This window comes from Pteronotus mesoamericanus, unplaced genomic scaffold, assembly GCF_021234165.1.
Source record: "Pteronotus mesoamericanus isolate MK-2021 breed Mesoamerican mustached bat unplaced genomic scaffold, CSHL_Meso_final contig_27, whole genome shotgun sequence".
In the NCBI taxonomy this organism is placed as follows: Eukaryota; Metazoa; Chordata; class Mammalia; order Chiroptera; family Mormoopidae; genus Pteronotus; species Pteronotus mesoamericanus.
The window spans coordinates 19225844-19251267 of NW_026555115.1; the positions used below are offsets into that span (position 1 = coordinate 19225844).

Genomic DNA, 25424 nt, shown 5'->3' on the forward strand with positions numbered 1-25424 from the left:
ACCTGATCTGTCTAGTAGGCATAATAACTGCACTCATGGGAATCAGAGTGCTTGGATTTGTGCCTGGCTCATTGCTAGTACCCAGTTTGTTTCAGCTGTTGCTATTACCATGATAGGGCACCTATTTCATGTTGCCTGGCTAAGACCCAGGGATCTGTTGCAACCTCCCAACTTCTCTGTAAGGCAATCTTGGAGAAGGCTCAGGGAGAAAGGGTTCAATCCAGTAAAGGGGCTTTGTGAGCCTGAGCTACACAGAAAAGGGACAAACTGCCTGCATGGAGTGAGCCCTCCGTCACCAGAAGTAGTCAGACAAAGGTGAGACTCCCATTTGCCCAGAGTGTAATTAGAAAGAATTAAGCATGGAATGGTGGTATCACTCTCAGTGGCCACAGAGACTCAAATCCTGACTCTGATAGCAGTCTTGGCCAGGTATTACATTCCCATGGTGCACCCCAAGCAGTTCCGCGGTCTGTAACAGAGGCTCTCAGTTGCCCAGTGTCTCACTGACTCACTTAGCAAGCACTTGTTGAACATCCACTCTGTACCAGGCACCCTGCCAAGATAAATAAGACCCATAGGTTTTGGAGACAGAGATTATAACGGAGGAAAAAAGTCCTAAATGAGAGCTCATTTATCACATAGTGAGAAATGTTAAGGTAAGATTTAAAAATGAGTGACGTGATAGGAGAGTGAGTAATGGGGCTGGTTGGATGTGCTGCCATTTGCCATATAGGTATTTTACACTTTAATGTACTCAGTTGTATTAAGGTTTTTATTTTCTGTGTGTGGATTTTATTTCTTTTTTCCTCCAGCTTTATATAACATTATATGAACTTACATAACATTTAAGTGTAAGGTATACAATGTAATGATTTTTTATATATAAATGATTACTCTAATAAGGTTAGTTAGCACCTCCATCACCTCACATAGTTATCATTTTTTTTTCCCTTGCGGTGAGAACACAGGGTCTATTCCCTTGGCAACTTTCAAGTATATACAACAGTATTGTTAACTGTAGTCACCATGCTGTACATTAGATTCCCAGAACTTATTTATCTTATAACTGGAAGTTTGTTCTCTTTGACCAACACTTCCCCACCTCCCACCTCCATCCCTACCCGCCGCCCTCCCCCCGGCTATTTCTGGTATATCATCAGCCTACTCTGCTTTTACCAGTCTGACTATTTTAGATTCCATATAGTAGTATTTGTGTGTCTCTGTTTGACTTATTTCATGCAGCATAATGCCCCCAGGTCCATCCATGTTGTCACAAATGACGGGTTTCCCTTCTTTGGTATGGTGGAATACTATTTCATTGTATACATGTACCACATTTTCTTTATCCAGTAATCTACTGATGGACTCTTAGGCGGTGTCCATGTCTTAGGTGGAAAACACTGATGCAATGAGCCTGGGAGGTGCAGATAAATTTTCATGGTAGTGTTTTCGTTTCCTTTGCATATATATATCCTGAATTGGGGTTGCTGGTTGTTTTATTTTTAATTTTTTGAGGACCCTCCATACTGTTTTCCACAGTAGCTGTAACAATTTACATTCCCACCAAGAGTGCACAAGGGTTCCCTTTTCTTCACATCCTCATCAATACTTACCTCTTGTCTTTTTGATGAAGGCTATCCTAACAGGTATGAGGTGGTATCTCCCTGTGGTTTTGATTTGCATTTCCCTGGTAATCAGCAGTGTTGAGCATCTTTTCAAGTATCTCTTGGCCATTTGTATGTCTTCTTTGTAAAAATGTCTATTAGATCTTTAGCCCATTTTTAAATAAATAAATTATTTCTTTGCTATTGAGTTCAGTATATATATTTTGGATATTAATCTCTTATCAGATATATGATTTGCAAATATTTTCAGCCAGTCATTAGGTTGCCGTTTCATTTTGTTAATGGTTCCCTTTGCTGTGGAGAAAGAAGCCTTTTAGTTTGATACAGTCCCACTTGCTGGTTTCTCCCTTTAGTTGCTTGTGCTTTTGGTATCATTACCAAAAAATTGTTTCTAAGACCAGTCATGTCAAGGAGCTTTCCCCCTATGTTTTCTTCTAGGAGTTGTATAGTTTCAGGTCTCACATTTATGTCTTTAATCCATGTTGAGTTAATTTTTGAATGTGGTGTGAGATAATAGTCCAGTTTCATTCCTCTGTGGATTTTATTCTAGAAGAAGGCTCTCTTCATCCTAAAGTTATTTTCTTAGGTTCTCTTCCAATATTGCCTTTAGAGAATTGGGATTTATTTTTGTGTATGGTGTGAGGTAGGCCCTAGCATCATCTATTGAATCCTTTCCCCATTGAGTTTGAATGCCACCTTTACTATATACTGAATACTCGTATACACAGTTCTGTTTCTGAACTCACTTTTGTTCCATTGATCTCTTTGTTTTAATTATTACAAGTTTAAAGTATATTCTTCTTTTCAGAGACTTTCTTGAGCATTCTTTTTTTTTACCTTTGTTTCAAACTTTTTTCCCAGGCTGCTTCAGCTTAATTAGCTGCAAAGAGTGATTTTTGTATAAGCAAAAACTGAGAAGAGCTGTAGTATCCAATGGGCTTGGGCTTAAAAATATTAGAGATCTAAATTTTATCAGATCCATAAACAAAAATCTGAAAAAGCAGTTATAATGTATCAGCTCCCAGCAACTTCTTCAAGTTTATCTTTTTCAGAAGTTGACTTGGGTCAGTTTGCTTCATTCTTGGAAACCTCATCACAGTTCTCCACAAGATCTGGAACTTCCTCCTCCTCCTCCTCCTCTCTGGTAGCAAGTGGTGCTTTTCCACCTACAGGCTGTTTGGGAAAAGTTTTGCCAGTCTCCTTAAACCAGTCAGACTATCTGCACAAAGCTGGTTTAAGGTGCTGAGTAGCATTTCCGTCAGCTGCTGTGTCTCATCATGAAAGTAATGGTGAAAGTGTTCACTGCCAGAAATGCCTGAACTTTAGGGTTGTTAAAGTGGATCACTGTTCCTTGGCTTGTGAACATACTTACCTCTTCAGTACCAGAAATGCTGTTTACCCCTAACTTCTGTAAGGTGAACTGAAGTTTTCTCTCTTCTGCTGTAACTGTTCTGTGAACCACCTTCTCCTTTCCCCCCGCAGTGTGCACTTGTGCCTATAGTTCTGCGAGTTTCCCTTGGTTCCTGATAGTGCCTTTCATCTTGTTAGAGAGGAAATATGACCGTGCAGGGCCTAGGCTTGGCACTCAGGGCATCTTGGCAGACAAGCTGAGAATTATCTTGGGGATTATTTATTTTAAAAAAAAATCTTCACCTGAGGTTATGTTTATTGATTTTAGAGAGAGAGAGAGAGAGAGAGAGAGAGAGAAACATTGATATAAGAGAAAAACACTGATCTGTTCTCTCCTGTAAGTGCACTGACTGGGAATTGAACCCACAGCCTTTTGGTGTATAGGACGATGCTCCAGCCAACTGAACCACCTGGCCAGGGCTTCTTGAGTATTCTTAAACATTTCCTTTCTTTTAAAAGTATATTTTATTGATTATGCTGTTGCAGTTGTCCCAATTTTTCCCTTTGCCCCGCTCCATGCAGTATCCCCCCTCCCTCCAGCTATCCCACCCCCACCTTAATTCATGTCCATGGGTTGTGCTTGTAAGTTCTTTGGCTTCTCCCTTTCCTATACTATCCTTAACATTCCTGTCTATTTTGTTCCTACCAATTATGCTTCTTGATCCCTGCACCATTTCCCCCTTTCTCCCCAACTTCCCCTCCCAGCTGATAACTGTTGAAAGGACCCCCACATGTATGATTCTGTTCCTGTTTTGGTTGTTTGCTTAGTTTGTTTTTATTTTTATTTTTTGGATTCAGTTGCTCATTGTGAGTTTGTTGTCATTCTACTCTTCATAGTTTTGATCTTCTTTTTCTTAAATAAGTCCCTTTAACATTTCATGTAATAAGGGCTTTGTGATGATGAATTCATTTAGCTTTACCTTGTCTGGGACGCACTTTATCTGCCCTTGCATTCTAAATGGTAGCTTTAGTCTACGGCCATACCACCCTGAACGCGCCCGATCTCGTCTAAATGGTAGCTTTGCTGGATAGAGTAGTCTTGGTTGTAGGTTCTTGCTTTTTAATGCCTTGAATACTTCTTGCCAGCCCCTTCTTGCCTGCAAAGTTTCTTTTGAGAAATCAGCTAACAGTCTTATGGGAACTCCTTTGTAGGTAACTCTACTTTTCTTTTGATGCTCATAAGATTCTTTATGTTTAACCCTTGGCATTTTAATTTTGATGTGTCTTGGAGTGGGCCTCTTTGGGTCCAGCTTGGGACTCTGTGTTTCCCTGACTTGCATGTCTATTTCCTTTGCCTAATTAGGGGACTTTTCTTTCATTATTTTTTCAGGTAGACTTCCAATTTCCTGGTCTTTGTCTCTTCTACTTCTGGCACTCCTATGACACGAATGTTGGACCTCTTGAAGTTGTTCCAGAGGCTACTTATACTATCCCCATTTTGGGGGTTTCTTTTTTCTTCTTCTTGTTCTGATTGGTTGTTTTTTGCTTCTTTATGTTCCAAATCATTGATTTAATTCTTCGCTTCATCCACTTTACTCTTGTTTCCCTGTAATTGTTTTTAATTTCAATTAATGAATCTTTGTTTCTGACTAGATCTTTTTTATGCTGCTGAGGTCCTCACTAAGTTCTTTGAGCGTCCTTATAACCTGTGTTTTGAACTCTGCATCTGATACATTGCTTATCTTCATTTTGTTTAGCTCTTTCTCAGGAGTTTTGATCTTTTCTTTCATTTGGGCCATGTTTCTTTGTCTTCTCATTTTGTCAACCATTCTGTGTTGTTTCTATGTATTAGGTAGAGCTGCTTTGACTCCGTGTCTTGGTAGCATGGCCTAATGTAGTAGGCATCCTATAGGGTCTGGTGGCACAGCCTCTTCTATCACCAAGTTGAGTACTGGAGGTGTGCGCTTCGTGTGGGCTGAGTATACCCTCCTCTTGTAGTTGAGTCTTGGTTGCTGTTGGCAGGTCAATGGGCAGGATTTACCCAGGCCAGTCAGCTGCAAGGACTGGCTATGGCCACTGATCACCAACCCCCACCCCCTGTGGAGAATCAGCTGTGTGGGAGCAAGATGGTGGTGCTCCAACGTGGTCTGTAACTGTCCACTGGTTGCACTGGCCCTGGGACTTCCTGGCTGGCTCAGGCCAAGGTCAGCCCCGACCTGTTGTTTTGCCCAGGGCTGCCCTTCCTGAGCTATAAAGCAGTCTGAGAAGGCTGCTATTTGTGTTGGGCTTGGAGATTCCCAGGTGAAGCCAAGCTGTGAAACTAATCTGGCTGCTGCTAGTGCCCAGCCTAGAGCTCACTAAGGCCAGCTCTTGCTTGTTTGACAGGATTTAGGAAGTTGTGCAGCATGAGCCAAGACAGCCATTCATGTGGAAAAGCAGCTTGGCGGGGGTCCATAAGTGGTGGAGTCTCTGGGGATGTCCATGGCATGTCAGATAGTGTTAGCCAGGTCGATGGAGTCTCAGATACGGCACCAGCCTGCCAGCTCTCTGGCTCTGCTTGGGGAGGGCTCAGGAAAGGGACAATGGCCTATACTTTCCCTGATGCCAGATACTTCAGCCTCTCCCAGTATGCCCCTGGTGCCCTTCAAGCTGCCACCCCAGGGCTGGAGCTCAGAGTGAGTGAGTCTGAGTAGGTGAGTCTATGTGTGGGTTCTTTAAGAGAAACTGCTTGGAGCTCCAGCAGTTTCTTCCACCAACTCAATCCCTGCTGATTTTTGCAGCCAGGAGTTGTGGGGATTTATCTTCCTAACACTGGAACCCTGGGCTGGGGGGCCTGGTGTAGGGCTGGACCTGGTCACTCTTGAGATATCCCTCCCCAATTTTTATTTACCACATGTGGGTGAGAGACCAGCCTGTTTCATGTCAGCGCCCCTCCTACCAGTCGTGATGGATGTGGTTTCTTTTAATTCTGTAGTTGTCAGACTTTATTGTTCAACTTTATTCTGAGGGTTCTGAGTGATAGTTATTCTATATTTTAGTTGTAATTTTGATGTGGTTGTGCAAAGAGGCAAGCCATGTCTGCCTAAGCCACCATCTTGCTAAAATCTCAACATTTCCTTTTTTGGATGAATTTTAGAATCAGCTTGACAAATTTTATGACAAATAATGTTGGGACTTTGGGATTGCATTGAAATTATAAATGGAAGAGAATTGACATCTTTAAGGTATTGAATCCTGTCATCCGGACACAATATATCTATTTTTAATAAAGTAAACTGTTATACCTACTAGGCAATATTTTTCTTCATGTAGATTCAGCATGTTTACTATAGATTTATTTCTAGCATTTCTGTTTTGAATGGGATTTTTTCTACTATCGTTTTTTAAATTGAATTTATAGGGGTGACATTGGTTCATAAAATTATATAGGTTTCAGGTTGACAATTCTATAATACATCATCTCTATATTGTATTGTGTGTTCCCCATTCAAGTTAAGTTTCCTGTACCATCTCTTATTTGTTGCTGCTATGTAGGAAAGCCACCAATTTGAATATTGTTGATTTTGGTTTTGACCAAGCAACAATAATAGTTATTATTAATTGGTATTCATTTTAATATTGTATTAATTTTTAATTCACTTGGATTTTCTAGGAAGGTGAACTCAGCATTTACAAATAATGACCATCATCTCTTTCTTTCTAATATTTTAATGACTCTTCATGTCTTGCTTTACTGCATTTGCTAGTACCTCTAGGAAACTGCTAAATAGTAGCAGTGTCAGTAGGCATTTTTGTCATATTTTAAACATTTTTTATCAGTTGATTTTAGAGAGAGGAAGGGGGAGAGAGAAAGAGAAACATCGATTTGTTGTTCTACTTATTTATGCATTCATTGGTTGATTCCTGTGTGTGCCCTGACCATCCCAATAAACCCCTGAAACCTTGGTTTATTGGGATGATGCTCTAACCAACTGAGGTAACTGGACAGGGCATTTTTGTCACATTTTTTACTTCAGTGTAGCATGTGCCTAATGTTTCAGTGGGCCATGTGTCTAATGAATGTGATGTTTATGACTTATTTCTGGTAGGCACCAGTTATTAGGAATTGTTTTCATTCCTCCTGGTGCCTTAGAGCAGCTCTCAAGTTGTTGCCGAAGTTTGTATTCCCTGGTTTACAGAAGGTAATGGAAACAGGAAAGTTCAAATACTTGAAATGCCCTTTTAGCAGATAAAGCTGGTGATTCTGGCCAGCTCTCACCCTGTTCCTAGAACCTTGCAGACTGCTCATATTCCTTGGTGCATTAGTTGCTTTGCCCTGCCAGGTTATGGGGATTGCTCCGGGTTATTCAGAGGTCCTTGTAGGCTTTAGCAGCTATATAGCCATCAGGTTCTCATAACAGAGACAGACACTGAGTCTTTAGGGACGAGAAACAGCTACACATGGTAGCACCAAGATGTGGATCCAGGCTCAAAGTTACTCTGTTATGCCCTTCTGCCCCTCATCATGTACGTAGGTATTCTAGATGAGCTTTATTTTTGAATGTCACTTATTTTCAGGCCTCAGAGGAAAGCATTTGGGTCCATTATACTCCACATATTCTGGCACCTTACATCTTACCACCTTTGCAAGACCCTCTTGTTTTATTTATGTATTTTATTCCCCTCTACTTCCTATGCCCATTGGCATCTCTTCCCTACCATAGGCGACAGTTCTCTTCTATTTAATTTGTGGCTATCTTTTTGCTTTTATGTGTTCTTGTAAAGTGTGTATTATTATTTAGTGTGCAGTATTTTAAGTTTTAAGATTGTGTAATGAATCTCACTTGGTTTTTTCCTATTCCCCCTCAGCCTTCTGTTCCATGCAGCTCATGTTGCTGTGTGTACATGTGTTTCCCTTCATGTTGTCATGTGGACATCTGGTCTGTTGTTTCTGACAGAAGTGGAGCCCTACATGGAGGATGTCTCCAAATTTTCTTCATCCACTCCTCTAATGTTAACTTCCAGACTTCCTCTAAGCCCCTTCTACAATAACACTCAAATGCACATATGTGTGCCGGTTGCATGATGGGCCTGGTTAAGGATCTCCCTGGAATGTACACTTAGGGGTGGAACTGCCAGGTCCTAGTTGATGTTCACACTCCATTGTGTAAGTAGTGCCAGATTTCCCCCCCAGACTAGCTGCCAGTCCCCATTACCATCCCCAGGGCACACTGAATGCTTGTTCTGATTTTTCCAGTTTAAAAGGTATTTTATGTTGGGGTTGCTTTTTTCTTGTTAATTTTCAGGAGGTTATTATATTTCTCAATAGCAGTTCTGTGTCATGTGTAGACATTCCAAAATTACCTCCAAACCTGTCAGCAATCTGTTATATATGTCCACGGAGTTCTTTGTTATACAAAGAAGCTTAATTTTGAGCTGGCCAGATTCATCCATTTGAGCTTGAGTTGGAAAATGTTCTCCCTGCCCCTGGCTCCTCCCACCCTCCCTGGTCACAGATATCTTCTCCATGCACTTTCTTCTGTGACCTCACCTGAGTTTTCAACTTCCCTTGCTGCTGCAGTTGCTTTCTTATGTCTTGTCCTGTGCTGGAGTCTTAGGTTAGGATCCTGAGGAGCAGAGCCTGAGTTGGGGTTCTTGTGCACATGGTTGTTCGGGGAGGTGCAGGGAAGGAGCTGGACAATGCTCCTTATCCCACAGGAAATTCAAGTGTGAGTGGCCCCACAAAGCCATCACCTTTGTATTCCCGTGCCACTTACCAGCTGGCTGTACATCGCCCAGTCCCCACCCCCATGGGGCCAACTTACCCTCCAAGGCAGTTCTCCTAAGGTGTTTGCACTGTGAGCCGGTGGCCACCATAGAGAGCAGTAAGGGAAGGTGCATTACCTACCCAGTAATGGGGGTGTGGGTGGGCACCAGCAGCATCTACTCTATTTGTTGACCTAGACACTTTGGAACTGCACACCTCTTATAGGGTGGTGACTCTGCCCATATTGCCACCCACAGTCTCCACAAAGGACCTGATTGAGACCTGCTGCGCAGTTGGACAGCAGTGGGCCATTGACAATGACGAGTGCCTTGAAATCCCTGAAAGCGGCGCTGAGGGTGACGTCTGCAGGTAAGATGGGCATCCTGGAGCAAGCGGAGGAGCCCTTTTCTCCTCTCCAGATCCCTGCTTGCCTTGGGCCCCAGGCCCTGGCAGTGAGCACATGGTTCACCTGCTTCCAGATGCACAAGGGTGATTGGATGTGGCAGCTTTGGCCCAGCTGGTGAGGCTCTCTGCAGGTGCGGAGAGCCCAAGACTGGTCCCCAGTGTGTATACTAGCCACATAAATTCATAGCTGGCCTAATGCGCAAAATCAGAGGGGTAAACAGTTCGGAGCAAGTGTTATAGGACCATTGACACCCAGGAGTAGTCGGGGACTTCTCTCTGCTGGGCAATGCTCTACCCACACAGATTATACCTGCTCAGCTGTGAGCTGGGGAACTCAGTCCTCTTTCCCCACTTTGCTATCCCGGAGGCTGGCCTTTCACTGTCCTCTTCACTGCCTGTACTGATTGTTTCTTTAGACTCTAATGTCTCAGCAATGGAATCATTTACAGCCATGCCAGTCCTCTGCCAGGCCTGGAGGACATCTTCATCAGCCACTTAACTATTTTTTCTAGTGACACCATCTTTTTCAACCTACTTATTTTTCCGGATGAGGAAGACAAGGTTCAGAGAGATGATGTGATTCATCCAAGCCATACAGCTCATTGGGAGCACAGCGCATGTTTGCTAATGTCCAGCCCATCATGCCTCCTTTAGAAACATTTAAATTCTAATCTTGTCCCTTTTCTTCCTCTCTGTTGTCCCACCAGTCTGGGGCTGTTTAGTAGTTAGAGCATGCACTGTTCACATTCCTGGAGTACCCTACTGCGTGCTTATATCCCTCTTGTGATGGGAAATTCACTGGGTAGCCCTCGCCAGGATATTTTCTCCCTCGGGTGGAGCTGAACCCTATTTCCCATGACCCTGTTTCTCTGTCCTGGCTCTGCCTGCGTGCTCCTGGCTAGTCAGCTGCCTCTGCCCCGGGACAGCCCTCCAGAGATTAGGAGGCTTTACCGCGAACCCTGTAGGCTACTCTCCTCCAGGCCAGCCCAGGATTGGGTCTTCCTGTCTTTCTCTGCCCTGTGAGGGGTTTGGAGTGCCAGTGCCCCTTTCTCATTGGCCAGGGGCGCACAGCAGTGACTTCAGTGGGGCACAGGCCTAAGTCTTCTCGGTTAAGAAGAAACAAACCCATATGACCCAGTAGGGGATTTGCTGGCCTGGCCAGTGCCCCTGCCACTAGCACTGCCCTGCTCATATGGGCTTCCCTTCTCTGAGCCTCAGTTCCTTTCTCTGTGAAATGGGGGCTGTGATCCCTCCTATAGAGGGTCAGTGGGAGGACGGGGCAGCACGCAGGTGGCACTAAGGGCACTTCTATTGCAGGACAGCCCAGAAGCACTGCTGCGTGTCATATTTGAAGGAGAAAAGCTGCATGGCTGGTGTCATGGGAGCCAAGGAGGGCGAGGCCTGTGGACTTGAGGACAGTGACACCTGTGGCGTCTCCTTGTACAAGGCAAGCCTGACTTACAGCCTTGGTTGCCTGGGCCCCTGAGGGTGCTTGAGGGCTGAGGTTTGGTCTCCCCTGCGGGGCTCCACGGTGGGAGGTGGACCCTCACACCTGGGTCAGGGGTCTCTTCATCTGCATAGAAAATATCAGTTATTATATCGACCTATTAATTCACAAAATATTTATGGACACCAGTGTATGCCAGACCCTATTTTAGGCATGAGGGATGCAGAAATGAGTAACAGAAAAATCCTTGCCTTCTCTGGGTCTTCTTTCTAGTCAGGGAGACAGATGGGGATCGAGGTGAATATGTTAATACAGGGTATAGTAGAAGGTGATGGTGCCAGGGAGGAAAAGCTCAAGAGAGGATGAGGATAAACTGTGTCAGGAGTGCGGAGGGGCTGGAGTTTCAGCTAACAGTGACTGGAGATAGCCTCACTAAGAAGGGGAGTTTTGTGTATAACCCTGGAGGAAGAGAGGGGTGAGCCGTGTGGTCGTCTGTGGGAAGTATCTTCTAGGCAGAGGGACCAGCAAGTGCAAAGGTCCTGAGGCAGGTGTAGGCTTGGCATGTGTGAGGACCAACAAGGAGGCCTGTGTAGCTGGAGTGCGGTGAGTCGGGGGGAATGGCAGGAGCTGAGGCCAGAGACATGATGGGGCAGACCCTGCCCGTCATTATAAGGGTGATGGTATACTCTTGAGTGAGGTGGGAGACATGGAGAGATTTGAAGGACATTATGTGGTCCCTTCTGGCAGTTGTGGGGACTATTCATTGAGGGGGCTTTCTACATGGACACTGTGATCAGGATGGAGTGAAACCTCACCAGGCAGCCATGGGACAGAGAGAAGAGGAGGGTGCTTCTAACAGAGGGAACAATGTGAGCAAAGGCACAGAGGCAAGAATGTGGTGGGAAAGGGGTTCAGCAGGCCTGAGGTGCAACGAAGACAGGCTGCTAGGAGGCCTCTGGCTCTTACATGAAGGATGCTAACTATTGCCCTTCAAGGCAAGGGTATACAGGGCCCTGGGAGGGATTTACCTAAGATCAGTTGCTGTGCTAGGGCTCACACTGTTGGCAGGTCTAGGGATGAGGCCTCACTTTGGCTATAGGCAATGGAAAACTCCAATTGGTTATTCTGTCACATGCTGGAGGTCGGAGGCAGCCAGGCCAGAACTGAAGGAGTGAGTGGCTCCATGGACTCCAGGGACACAGGCTCGTATTATCTTGTTGCCCTACTAACTGTAATTTGCTGCCTCTTGGTCCCAGGTGGCTGCTTGAGCTCCAGGCAGCAAAAAGGAGGAAGGAGCCCCACCTTTTACATTATTTTTAATTGTGCCAAATACACATCATGTAAAATTCACCATCTTAATTATTTTTTAGTGTATAGTTCAGTGGCAGTAAATACAATCACATTATTATGCAAACATCATAACCATCCATCTCCAGAACTCTTTTCATCTTCTCAAATTGAAATTCTGTCCCCATCAAATACTAACTTCCCATTCTTCTCCCCGCCGGCCCCTGGCAACTACTACCATTCTACTTTCTGTCTCTACGAATTTGACTGCTCTAGGTAACTCATAAAAGTGGAATCACAGTATTTGTCCTGTTGTGTCTGGCTTGTTTCACTGAGCATACTGTCCTCAAGGTTCATCTATGTTGTAGCATGTGCCAGGATTTTCTTCCTTCTTAAGGTTGAATAATATTCTATTACATGCATATAGTACATTTTGTTCATGTATTCATCTGTTGATTGATAGTGGGTTGCCTCTATCAATACCTTTTGGCTGTGTGACTAATGCTGCTGTGGACACGGGTGTGAGAAGAGCCCATCTTTTGAGGACGGGCAGTACTTCCACTGTCATCACATAATCTAGAACCTGGTCCAGTGGCCACACCTAGCTGAAGAGAGGCTGAGAAATGTCTTTATAATGGAGAGGTCTCATGCTCCACCAAAAATCGGGAAGAAGGGAAAACCGATATTGGGGATCAACACCTGGCTAGCCATGCAGCAGAGGATGGGGCAGACTAGGGCAGTGGACAGTTTCAGTTAGCATCACTGAAGGAGATGTTTCTGGGAGAGTAATGTAAGGAGTTGAAGTGTCACAAGCCAGGATGACTGTGACAGGGACCTCTGGAGGAGAGTGGCATTTGGGAGATGATTTTGACTTTAATTTTTATCATATAGGGGTTGATTTTTGAAAATAATTGATATTAGGGAAAGGGCTTTGGTGACAGGAATGTTTGGAATCCCATTTTTGTCTGAATGTTTGACCCTGTACCAGTCTTCTTTTCTAACCTTCAGCTTATCCATCTACAAAGTAGGGATAATAATATATGTCTTACGGGGTGGTTGTGAGGATCAGAGGTAAGGCTAACTAAGTACTTGTTAAGGACATGGTGTGTCTTCGCTAAGTGGTGAAGTGGTTACCATTGGGTGATGCAGGTCTGGAGTATCAGTTAGCTGTTACAAACAAACAGTCCTAAACCAGAGTGATTTATGACTGGTTTATGGCCTGAGTCAGGGTAGTTTTGCTGACCTGGGCCATGCTCAACTGATCTTGGCTGAGCTCACTTATGTACATGCTGCCAGCAGATGGCTCTCCTGGTACTTTATGATTTAGGATGGCTGCAGCTGGGATGATTTTCTCTACTCTATGTGGCCTCTCAATCTCTAGCAGGCTAGTATGGGCTTGTTCAGTTAGTGATGGGCAGGGTTCCAACACAGAGAATAGAAGTGTGCAAGGCCTTTTGAGGCCTAGGCTCAGAACTGGTGTTTGGTTACTTCTTTCTCATCCTGTTGGCCAGAACAAGTCATGAGGTGTAGCCAAGAGGTTGGCAAATAGTCTCCTTCAGTTGTAGGAACTACATTATCACATTATCGCATATACAAAGACAGTGGACAGGGAAGGGGAAACATTTGGGGCTATTATTATAATCAGTCTACCACAGTAGTTTAAACCATTGAAGATTTTTGTTAGAGGTGAGCAGTCTGGGACAGGGGTGTAGCTACACAGTATCGGTATTCTATTTTTCTGCTCAATCATCTTTAGCTTGTAGCTTCCATCTTGAAGGTCACCTTATGTCCCAAGATGGTTGCTAGAACTCTAGCCACCATATCTGTTCTGAAAAGGAGGAAGAGGGCTGCAAAAAAGATGTACTTCCAGGTTGAATCAGCCCCAGATAAAAGCTCTCCTGAAAGCTTTACCCAGTGATTTCTGCCTCCAGCTTCAAGGGATCCTTGAAAATGCTGTCTGTTAGCTGCTAGTCTGCCAGTGAAAATGGCGGGTAGTGGGTGTGGCTGGGGCTAATTTGTAGTTCTTTTCATAGAGGCCATTTATTAATTATATCAAAAAACTTGCATTAACCCTACTCTGAGCCAGATATGGGAAATAGAGACAGGTGACTCCTCTACCCTTGGAGAGCACATACTGGACAGAAGAAACAAGACAAGATGAATTTACTCTCACTTATCAGCTCCTCTGCTGAGCCGGACCCAGGCTGCTTTCTGGAGGCCGTTAGTGAGTCCCATGGGCTCACAGACCGAGGGGAAGGCAGATGGGCTCTGAGGGCCCAGGGTGTAGCAGTGACTGCATGTCTCTCTTCAGCAATGCTGTGACTGTTGTGGCTTGGGGCTCCGTGTGCGGGCCGAGGGCCAGTCATGTGAATCCAACCCCAACCTGGGCTACCCCTGCAACCACATCATGCTCTCCTGCTGCGAGGGCGAAGACCCCCTCATCGTACCCGAGGTCCGCCAACCTCCGGAGCCTGAGGCTGCGCCACAGAGAGGTGGGTGCTGCGTCAACCTGGGCCAGGGTATACAGGATAGTTGGGTGAGGGGAGAGAGTTGGTGGCCCTCTGGTCTTCTCTGCGGATCCCGAGTCCACAGCCCTCTGTGACTTGAGGCACAAGCTCTGCTCTAAACAGAATTCTGTGCCTTCTGACAGTGGACTCTGGCCTATTATTTCCAAGATGGTGATCTCATTCAGTTTTCCAAGTACCATCCATTTCACCCACTGAATCACTAACTACCTCCTACCTACCACCCTCCCATTCACTCTTTTTTTCCATCCATCATCTCACCCATCCCCCCACCCATTTTCTGGTCTGTTTCGCTGTCCATTCATCCATCTAATACACTATTCATTCAGCATCCCCTCATCTATCCATTTACACATCCATTCATCTATCCATTCATCTACCCCACCCATCCACTCACCCATTCACCCACCCACACACCCACACATCCACTTACTCATGCACGCATTCATTTACCTATTCAGCCATTCGTCTCTCCATCCATGCATCTGTCCATCATGTCCATTTGCTCATCTATTCCCCCACTTACCTGGTCAGCAAAGCTTTCACTTACCCATTTGGTCACTTACCTTCCCTTGTGTTCATCCATCCTTCATCCCTTGCACCTGTGCTGTTCTTGTTTCCTCAGTGAACAGAGTATAACTAGTATGGAGAATGCATTCGTAAATGTTGCCCTGTCTGCCTGATCGGCCCCTTCAGGCTATCACTGTCTTTAATGCCTGTATTCTCAGTGCCTGGCCCTGCGCTTTTCCTAGAAGAGTCACTAGCAAGTAACTGAATGATAGGTTTGTTTGGCCATGAATTCTTGAAAGCTGACCAGGATTGTACCCTTTTCCTCTCTATCCCTTCCTGGCACTGGTCCCCAGAAGCCATAGGCAGTGTGTGTGTTAGGGGGAGCCCCAGGTGCCATTGTGGGGCCTGGCGTGTGTTCCTGATTGAGGTTCGGGAGCCACATCCTGGAGCTTCTAGTCATCAGCGTCTCTGGGTTCTCCTCCCTCCTGTGCCTTCCATGTGCTCTGGTCATTGTTCCAGCTGCCATGTGCAGCCTCTGTCACCTTATCTGGGGCTATCTCCTGGACTCTTGGCCGTTAGCCTTCTTTGTGCCTGTGGGCGAGCCAGAGCCCAGTCAAGGTGTCCCAGTGAGTCAGCAGGTATCCTTTGTACAGCTGGGCCTAGCAGCCCTGGGGCTGGTGCCATGAAAGCCCAGGCAGGCCACTTCTACAGGTGTTCACACACTTAGCCTTGACCAGCCAGGGACTAGGTGCCCAGGAAGGTTCCAGAAACACTACACTAGCCTAGTCCTGGGTATTCCAAGGACTGGGAATGAAAACCCCAGAGATGGTCCTGGCATCAAGGTTAATTCTTGGCCTTTGGAGTCCAGCATACCTGGTTGGAATCCTAGCTCCACCGTTCTCCTCAGCAAGTCATGGCCCTTCTTAGAGAGTTTGTGAGACAGGAATTCTGCTCTTCAGCTCATTCCCTGTGAGGGTGAATGGCAGGATGCTCATCAAGAGCTTATGATGGTGCCTGTCAAAACACTCAGATGCCACCCTGTTACTGTTGCCATGTTTTAGTAGTTTAGACGAGGAAGCTGAGGGTCAGAGAGGGACAGGACCTCGCCTCACATGCACAGTGGGTGTTCGGCATAGTTGGGACCAGACTCTTGGCTCAGATGACTCCCATTTTTGACTTGGGCTTTCTGGTGTCCTAGATATGACCATGCCCAGTCATCCCTGGGTCTCTGTCGTGATAATGGAAGACAGTAGAAATCTGTGTATGGGAATTAGAATGCCCACTGTCCATAAGCTACAAGACCAGGGCCTCCTAGGAGAAGAACTTTTATCCTATGGGTACAAAGTTTGCTGGATATGATGGTGGGCCCAGTAGGTACCTGGATCTCCCAGTAGGGCAGGCAATGGCAAGCATGTGGAGCCTGAGCCAGACTAGGGGAGCTGTCAAGACAGAGGGCCTGGCTAGCTTCAGCAGGCCAGCATGGGCACAGAGGCTCTTTAGTCCAAGGAAGTTGCAGTTGATGAGGTTGGCTTTTGGGGGCTGGTTGAGCATTGGGGTGAGGCCAGGTTAGCACCCAAAAGCCTGATTCTTGGTAAAATTTTGGAGGAAGTCTGGCTTCAGGAGTCAGAGGGTAGGTGCTGGGCTGAGAAGGGTCCAGATCCAGAGATATGTGTTTCTCTCCTTCAGTGATGAACTGGTAGGTAACCTGGGCCTCAGGGATAACAAGTACCAGGGTCAGACCAGTGTGGGTTCCAGTTCTGCTTAGGTGACCTTGGACAAATCACTATGCTCCTCTGAGCCTCAGTGTTCCCTCTGCTGAGATCATTGTGAGAAATGTGCTGATGAAGTCCAGCTGAGCATGAACCCTAGAGATGCTTCCCAGCCTGTAGCATGACCAGCAGTGTCCGCGCACAGGTCCATAGGGCTGGACCATCATCCATTATGACCCTGCTGGCAGGTACCAGGCCTGAGGTGATTGGGCTGGAACTTAATGTAAATGCCCTCAACATGAAACATGTTCCTCAGATGTGACCTAATGCATCTGTTCCCTTCAGGGGCTTGGCTGTCTGGTGCTGGTGGACAAAGCTGAGGCACCACGCTGCCATGAACGAGGAGGGATTGCGGGTCTCTCCCTTTCTCATGGCTGTATATCAAGGGCCTTCCAGGACAACTCAGCCCTAGAGGCATTCTCTCCCACTCTCACCTGCTCCTCAACGCAGCTTGGAAGGCATGGAGAGACCTAATGCTGTTCAAAGTGACACAGTAGGGGAGGCTCGAGTGAGGGTTCAGCTCTTAATCTGATGGAACCCAGGTTCGGGCCCTTTCTGTTGCTAGAGGTGGTCTTCCCTGATGTCACTGGGGTCGGGGATCTGAGTCCTATTTATTGCTTTAATTTTTTTCTTGTATTGATTCCAGAAAGAAGGGAAGGGAGGGAGAAAGAGAGAGAGAAATATCGGTCAGCTGCCTCTTGCGCGCCCCCAACCAGGGACAGAACTCGCAGCTCAGGCATGTGCCCTGACCAGGAATCGAACCCTCGACCTTTCGATTTGCAGGATGACACCCAACCAACTGAGTCACACTGGCCAGGGCCTATTTATCACTTTAGCCAAAGCTTCCTGAGAGCTGTTGTGGACCCGGCTCTGGTGGGCTCACTCTTATTTCTGCGGGTCTGTCCATCCACCCATCCTTTATCATCCATCCATCCATGCTGTCTCAGCTGGGCATGCAGAAGGTTCTGACAAGGACCTGCACTGATTTTCTGGGGGTCTGAGGTCTCAGCCACCTCCTGGGGCTGACCCAGATCCTGTCATGAGTGCTGACCCCTGCCCCAGTTTCAGAGACACAGTTGGGGAGCCGGGAGGCCCTGACACTAGGCATGGAGACCGAGCTGCCCAATAGCCTGCCCGGTGATGACCAGGATGAGTGCCTGCTTCTCCCAGGGGAGCTGTGCCAGCACCTCTGCATCAATACTGTGGGCTCTTACCGCTGTGCCTGCTTTCCCGGCTTTTCACTACAGGATGATGGCCGTACCTGCCACCCAGGTAAGGACCTGATCAGTGGGAGTAGGGGCTGGGACTAATCTTGCCAGGGGAGTGTGGCATTCCATCAGCGGGGATTGTGGGGTACTTCTCCTCCTGCCATCCCACACATTGGAACCTGCAGGAGCCGGAGGCCTCTGATGATGGGCTTTGTGAGGCCCAGCATATAGGCTTCTTCCTGGAACTCTATCTGCACGGTAAGCCCCAGTGCCCTGCTCTGGATTCAAGTGCAAGGCCAGGACCCAAGCTACAGAGGCTCCCACCAACCCAGTCTGATTCCCCAGTCCTGGGCCCATGGCAGTTAAGCCCCAATAGGCAGCCCAGGAAGCTGCCAGCTTCCAGGGATAGATTTGTTTTCAGTCTAGAAACTTACTCCTCTTCTTCCTTGCCTCCTCTGGCCTGAATAGCTGTGAGATTGATCTTACATAAAGTACATCGCCTAGCTCCCTGAGCCTCAGTTTCCTGTCCTGGGAAATGGGTGGTAGTGGATTAAGTGAGGCAGTTTCTGTCAAGTGCTGTCATGGTGCCTGTTAGGGCCTGAGGCCTGGCTGCAGACGTGAGACAGACCTCCCCCTCCTGTCTGCTCTGCCTGGGACAGACAATGGCCGCCCACAGCCAGAGGCTGCAGAGGAGTCTGCACTGAGGCCGGAATCCTCCCAGGTGCCCCCCAACACCATCCTGCTACCACTGCCGCAACCCAACACCTGCAAAGGTAACCTGGGTCTTGGGATGGGTCTGGGTTGCTTGCAGATGGTGAGCTCTCTGGTGCTGGACATGTGCAGAGTGGCCCTGTCAAAGGGGTGCTTCTGCTTTGGGGGTTGGCCGGTCTCGCCTGTCTGAACTAAGTATAGCTGAGTAGGTGAGATTTGGGGGAGGGTCAGCCTGGGGTAAGAAGGGAGATGATAAGAGAAGACAGCCCGGGCTGATTGTATATAATGACCTCAAGCAAGCCAATTAGCTACTTTTTTGGCTCAGTTCCTGTGAAATTCAGAGAATACATCCTTGCTTGTGAAACTCTCATATAGACAGTAATGTGTACAACGTTCTTTGTTCTGCTCTTTTCTTCTTCCTTGTTCCTTCTGTCTCTGTGTCTTTTCTGTCTTCTCTGTCTCCTCTTCATTCCCATCACTGTTACTTAAGGGTGGGGTTTGGTGGTGGCGGCGGGAGATCTAGCACATCATCCCAGATGCCAGCTGATATATGAACCAGTTTAACAGGTGAACTTATAGAAAAGACCAGGAGTGGGATTCCTTGGCTCCCAGCCCCTCCACCTGTAGGTTAGAGCTGGAAGTGATGAGCCTGGCGGCCTCTGATTTCTGTGCGGTTTTCTCCCAGACAATGGGCCTTGCAAACAGGTGTGCAGCATTATTGGGGACACAGCCATGTGCTCCTGCTTTCCTGGCTATGCCATCATGGCAGACGGTGTGTCCTGTGAAGGTGAGTACCGTGGGAGTTACCCTCAGACCTGTGCAAACCTGAGTTGACCTGTGGCGAGGGCCCCCGAGTGGGGATTGGACAAACAGAATGAGGGAAGCAGTCGGGATCTTAAACTTGGAAGGTTTGTGATGAAGAGCCTCAAATAGTTTAAGCCGTGATTCCTCTCATGTCACCATGCACAGGTGTGCTTGCAGTCCGGGTGGGCACACAGGTTGGCAGGACCCCAGGCCTCTTCTGTCATGTTGTTTGCTATTCTCTAGAGCAGTGCTTCCCAACCTTCAGTGTTCACCAGTCATCCGGAAGCCTGGTGAGGGCATGGATCCGGAGAGTTCCACAGAATCCCCAGAGATCCTGAACAGTAGGTCTGGAGTGGGTCCTGAGAATTTGTCTTTCTTACCAGGTCCCCTTACCAGGACCACACTCCAACTCTCCTGTCCTTGAGCATTTTCTCTGTGTGGCCTAAGTTGATTCTGACCACATTGACCCTGTTCCAGTCATGGGTGGAGAAAGAGAAAGAGGGAAGTGCATGCCAGATTATTGTAAGGCAGGACCTGGAAGTGGCAGTCATTCCTCCCATTTGCCTTTGATGGGGAGCAAGACTGGGGAGTACAAGTCCCAGCTGGATGGCATGAGTCCAATTCTGTTAATAAAACCAAGGAGGGGACAGTGGATGTTGGTGACAGCTGACTACCTCTGCCATGCACAGAGGGGCTGAAGAGATTCCAAAAGCATGTTCCTTTCATGCCAGTGACCCTGCTAGGTCTGGATCTTGTCTCGGCGGGACCTCTGTCGGTTGGGACCTCCTCCTTGAGATGGGGGCATTGGACCCAACACCTGCTGGGGTGCTTTCCTCAGTTCATGGTGCCTTGAGAACAACCAGAGAGGCTTCAAGACTGCACCCTCTCATGTCTGGAGGCAGGACAAACATGGAATGTGCAGGTGGTCTGACACACACTTTAGTTCAGGTTCAAGTTCAGGAAAGGTGACCCTGGCGGGTTTCTGGGGGTACTAGGGTTAAGTCTGCCAGGGAAAATGCCTACATCCCTGCCAGAAGCTGAAACCCTTATCTAGCCTCTTGGCTGAAACTGTTCTCTGATGTGGATCACACCTATCCAGTGCCCAGAGAGGACAGAAGACTCCTCAGGACACAACATGATGGTGACTGCCAGGCGTTTGTTTTAGGTGGTAGGGACAGATGTCAGGTGCTCCCTGGGCTTTGCTCTCCATCTCTCAGGGCCCTGAAGACATGAGGATGTGTCTCTCCTGGGTCAGGATTCCTTCAGGCCCAGCCAGGATGCAGGCTGGTGTCCATGTCTCTCCAGGTCTTCCTTCCTCCTGCAGAGCCCTGGCAGTGAAGGCTGCACGTTCCCGGCCAGAGGTTGCAGGCAGGCACTCTGAGAGTGTAGCTTGGCCTGCAGGGAGTCCGGCTGGGCTCTACCCTGTTTAAAATAATCAAATGAGTTACCAACCATGAAAAACTCAGTAGTTTTTTTTAATTGTCCAGATTTCAGTTTTCTCTTGAAACTTTGTAAACTCTGCCAACAGAGAGAGGCCTGCGGCTCTGGTCCTCCACTGGACAGAGCACAGGCCCCGCACTGTCCATAGGAGCCCCTTTGGCCCCTTCTTCCATTTATGTTGCCAGCCTGGCCCCCTAAGCACTTGAATTTGCAGCCCCTGCCTTGTGTGGCTCCCTTGGCTGCCTGTGGAGGTGGAGCATCTCCAGAATGTGGGTGGGAGGCAGGCTGCTTACTACCCTCTCTGAGCCTGCCCTTGCTGTCTGTCCTTACTGAGATTCCAACTTTGACTGCACCAACTCAGACTTGGGCCCAAAGCCCAGAGGTATATACCACTGGTGGGCTGGGAGGCCCTGAGCAGGTGCCTGCCCCTGTCTGGGTCTCAGTTCTCCTACCTGTCACTGGTGCTCATGACAGGCTATGCCCCTCTAATGGCCCTTCTGTTTTTCCTTCTGCGGCTGTCACTAGACCAAGACGAGTGCCTGCTGGGTGCTCACGATTGTAGCCGGCGGCAGTTCTGTGTGAACACCCTGGGATCCTTCTACTGTGTCAACCACACAGTGCTCTGTGCCCAGGGCTTTATCCTCAACGTGCACAGGAAGTGTGTGGGTAAGCGAGAGCCCCTGCTGCTGCCAACATCATGGTGCCCTGCTGTGTTCCACACCAAGCCTGCCACACGCTAAAGGGCCTGCCCTTTGCCTATGAGCTCTCAGCGCAGCTGGCACCCCGTGTCATGTCCTCTGTGTCCTGGTGTCCTGTCCTGCTTCTCCACTGATGCTCCTGGGAGGCTGCTTTCCCCAGGGACCTGCCTGAGAGTCAGAAAACTCCAACTGATCTATGACTTGGCTGGGTCATTGAAGTGAGGAAGTTGGACCTGTGGGCAGCAGGATAGAGTGTGTGAGGTCTGGAGGCAGGGCGTCCTGGGTGTGAAGCAGGACCCTCTAGTAGTTCTGTGGCCTTGAATAAATGACTGCCCTTCTCCAGCCCTTAGTTTTCTCACCTGTAAAAAGGAGACATTGAGAGCACTGATCCTCCCGTGGAGGTTATGCTACCTCTGTGTACAGGGTAGCAGAGGCTGGGGCACAGTGAGCGTGAGATGTCAGCTGCCAGGATTGTCCTTAGGTGCATCCAGAGTCCCCTCCAGAGATGAATGGGAGGCGTGGGGTCTGACAGACCCAGCCCTGTACCCCAGAGTGGTGTTACTTGCTCCGTTACCATGAGCAGTCGAGCTCTCCTCTCTGAACCTGTTTTCTTACCTCTAACCTTAGGGCTTGGAGGACTGGAGAAGGAATGGTACCCAGCTCCCAGCCTGCCATGGATGGGGCTGGTACATTGTAACAAGCTCTGCCCCCGGTGCTGGGGCTCCAGGTGTGCTCTGTGGAGCAAGGAGGGTGGACTTGATGCTGACCCACGTCTGGAGGAAATATTATTGACCCAAAGTAGCAGGAACTCGGGGCAGAGTAGGAAGTGCTCCAACAGAGACACAGGCCAAGGGACAGGCCATTCTGGCTGTAGTGTCTGCCCACACTTCCTGAAGGTGGTGTTTGCAGCTGTCTCCAAGGATGTCTGGGACTTGTCAGGTGGAAGGAACAGCTCGAACACAGGTGTGGAGGTAGGAACAGTACAGGTGCATTCAGGGCATGTGCCCAGGGCCAAGTCCATCGTCTTTGTGTTTGGGGACCACATCCAGCCTGAACACGCCCTCGTCCTCACCTCTGCTGCTGGACTGACAGTCCTCTTTTGCTGGGCTGTGTAGCCACTGCAGACATGTTTGCCCCTGGCCTGCAGCCGTTGGCACAGCATGTGCCCTCCTGAACCTGCTTGTCAGCAGCTGGCCAGCTCTTCCTGTTTGGGTTGTGTCTGTGTATGTGTGTGTCTGGGCAGGCAGGTCCCAAGCCTGTGAGTACCCCTCCCGGGACGCCCTGCCTGCTTGCTGTGGCCAGCTGTGCAGGCTCCTCTGGGGGCCTGGAGAGAAGACCTTGTGCTACAAGGGTTGCTGGGCAGCTGGAAAACAGGTTCCAGGATTAAAAGAGCAAAGGTACATTCCATTTACCAAATTTATGAGCGCACATTCTCATTCATTTCTTTCCCTCCTTGTTTATCCTGCACAGACTTGTCAGGGTTGTCTTTGTCCTCCTGTTCCACTTAAATGTTCATTTTATCATGTTAGCACTCATTCTGTCCAGCACTTATTCATCCACAAATGTATACTCTTGTCTCCTGCGGTTCACTTGTTAGCTTCAGGCACATATATTAATCCCAGCTGGTGAGATGGGGGACTGGTGCCCAGATGAAGAGTGGGGCTTCCATGGCCAGACTGCCTGGGTTCAAATCCTAGCTCTGCCACTTTCTACTTGTAAGACCCTAGACAAGTCATTTAACCTCTCTGAACCTCAGTTTCCTCACCTTTGAAATGAGATAGTAATAGCGCCCACCTCCGAGGCTCACTGTGGAGATTAAATATATAGAATTTACAAGTGTTTGATGCCATTATTGTGGTTTGATAAATGTGTTTTACTGAGGCAGCCTGCAAAGGTAGTGAGTTTTCCATCACTAGAGGTATTATTGTAAGCCGAAGTGGGACAGTGTTGGGTGGTGCCAAGTTTAGAGGACCTCTAACAGACACGTGACCTCTGTGAGGACTCCCTTGTGCTTTGCTGTTTGCCTTTTGTGCCCTGCCCTTTGAGGGCTATCTTGGTTCCTGAGAAAAGTGTTCCAGGTGGGCTGGGCTCCAAGAAGACGGAAGGGGAGCAGCCGCCAGCTCTGGGGCCCGGCCCACAGCAGGGAAGGGCTCAGTTCTGGGCTGGGCACTTGGGAGTCTGCTGCTGCCACGTGCAGGCTGTGTGGGTTTGGTCCAGCCACATGTCCTCTGGGGGGCCTGTTTTCTCGTCTGTGAGACAGTGTTGCAGGATGGCAGTTCGACTCTCACAGTCCAGGGCCCAGAGACTGCACAGCTTTTCTCCCTGCAGTCGCCACCCTGCCTGTCCTGTCTGCCCCACCAGGCTGGCAGTTCCTTGAGGGCAGGGGCTGTGGCTGACACTCCCACTCGGCCACCTGGACCTAGCACCACAGTATAGGCGCTAGTTGATGAGTGTCCAGGAATGGCCGAGTCAGTAAATGATTGCTGTCCCACCAGCAGCAGGTGCAGCGTGGAGGCAGGCACCAGTTATGCATCAGTGTATCCTTAGCTCCAACCTGCAGTGGTGTCTGAAATGTGAACTCTCCACGGGCTCTCCTCCACCCTCCGTACTGCTTTTCCCTCTCTCGCCTTTCCAATGGCTGAATCTAGGAGTCAGTCCTTGGCTGCTTCTTTCTGTGTCACATCCCTCAGATGACCTCAGCGGCTGGCTGCCCTCAAGACCCCTTCGGTGAGCTCAGACCCTTTCAATGTGCTCAGCGGTATGCCTCTGGCTGCCTCCTAACTCTCAAATTCAGCATGGCTGCGAGGGCTCCCGACCTTCCTCTGCAAGCCTGCTCCTCCCCGCCATTCCTGTTCCAGGTGCTGGTGCTCTTACCTCTCCAGCTGCTTGGCCAGAAGGCTTTGAAGACCTCCTGGCTCCTCTTTTCCTCTAACCTTCATTTCAAGCACTGGCGGATCCTGCCAGTTCCACCTTCACTACGTTTTTCAGAACCCGTTGGCTCCTTACTTCCATGGACGGCAGTCCTTCATCTCCTGTTCTCACAGCTTCCAACTTCATCCCTGCAGTATTTCCACCCAGCCAGGGGACTGTGTTATAAAGAAGTCTAGCCACTTCCTTCCCCAGCTGGAACACTCTCTGGCTCCTACCTCCCTCCGCATCTCCTGACACCCTTCTTTCCCTTCCTAGCTGGCCCTCGAACCTGCCTTGCAGGCTCCTCTTCAGGGCCCTGGCATTGGCTGTCCCCTCAACCTGGAATATCTGCTGGGTTCATTCTATCGCTTCTTCAAATGTTTATTCAAATGTCTTCTCTGAAGACCGTCCCCTGACCTCCAACTTAAAAGGGTGTGTGCCTTCCCTGCTCCCCCACCCTCAGCACCATCAGCTTTCTTCCTTTTTTTCACCCACAGCACTCATACCACCCTTCCTGTTTTTTGTGTGCTTGTTCATCTGCTGGGCCTCCTCTTCTCAAGTGTCGCCATGATGGCAGGGATTTCTGTCTATCTTGTTCACCATTTACCCCTGGTGCCAAGATCAGTGCTTGTTGGCATGTAGCAGGTTCTCAGTAAATCTCTGTTGAATGAATGGATGCACAGGCAGGTGGACATCATCTGTGCACTACTCTCTGGGTAGTGAACACCTTGAGGGCAGTGCTGGCTGCGCTCAGCCGCTGTCCAGGAAGTACCCTGTGGCCTCTCATGGCATCACTCTCCCTGCAGACATCAACGAGTGTGTGACAGACTTGCACACGTGCAGCCGGGGTGAGCACTGCGTGAACACAGTAGGCTCCTTCCGCTGCTACAAGGCCCTCACCTGCCAGCCGGGCTATGCCCTCGAGGATGGCGAGTGTACAGGTGAGGAGAGTGGTCTGCAGACCCCGCCCCTGATCTGCCCCATCTGCC

The 25424-nt window shown here is 48.5% G+C and overlaps 1 protein-coding gene and 1 pseudogene across 2 annotated transcripts in view; one reads left to right on the forward strand and one right to left on the reverse strand.

Annotated features, from left to right (window-relative positions):
- FBLN2 (fibulin 2) overlaps window positions 1-25424 on the forward strand; it is a 96077-nt gene that overhangs the window by 55509 nt on the left and 15144 nt on the right. The window contains exons 3-10 of one of the 2 annotated variants that reach the window (XM_054575088.1): window positions 8979-9090; window positions 10444-10573; window positions 14172-14352; window positions 17727-17936; window positions 18532-18645; window positions 19269-19370; window positions 21353-21493; window positions 25242-25376. In XM_054575088.1, coding sequence (XP_054431063.1) covers window positions 8979-9090; window positions 10444-10573; window positions 14172-14352; window positions 17727-17936; window positions 18532-18645; window positions 19269-19370; window positions 21353-21493; window positions 25242-25376 — 1125 coding nt within the window. The remainder of the gene's footprint in view (window positions 1-8978; window positions 9091-10443; window positions 10574-14171; window positions 14353-17726; window positions 17937-18531; window positions 18646-19268; window positions 19371-21352; window positions 21494-25241; window positions 25377-25424) is intronic. The other variant, XM_054575087.1, reaches the window with a different exon arrangement.
- Window positions 2691-3165, reverse strand: LOC129071775 (transcription factor BTF3-like; annotated as a pseudogene).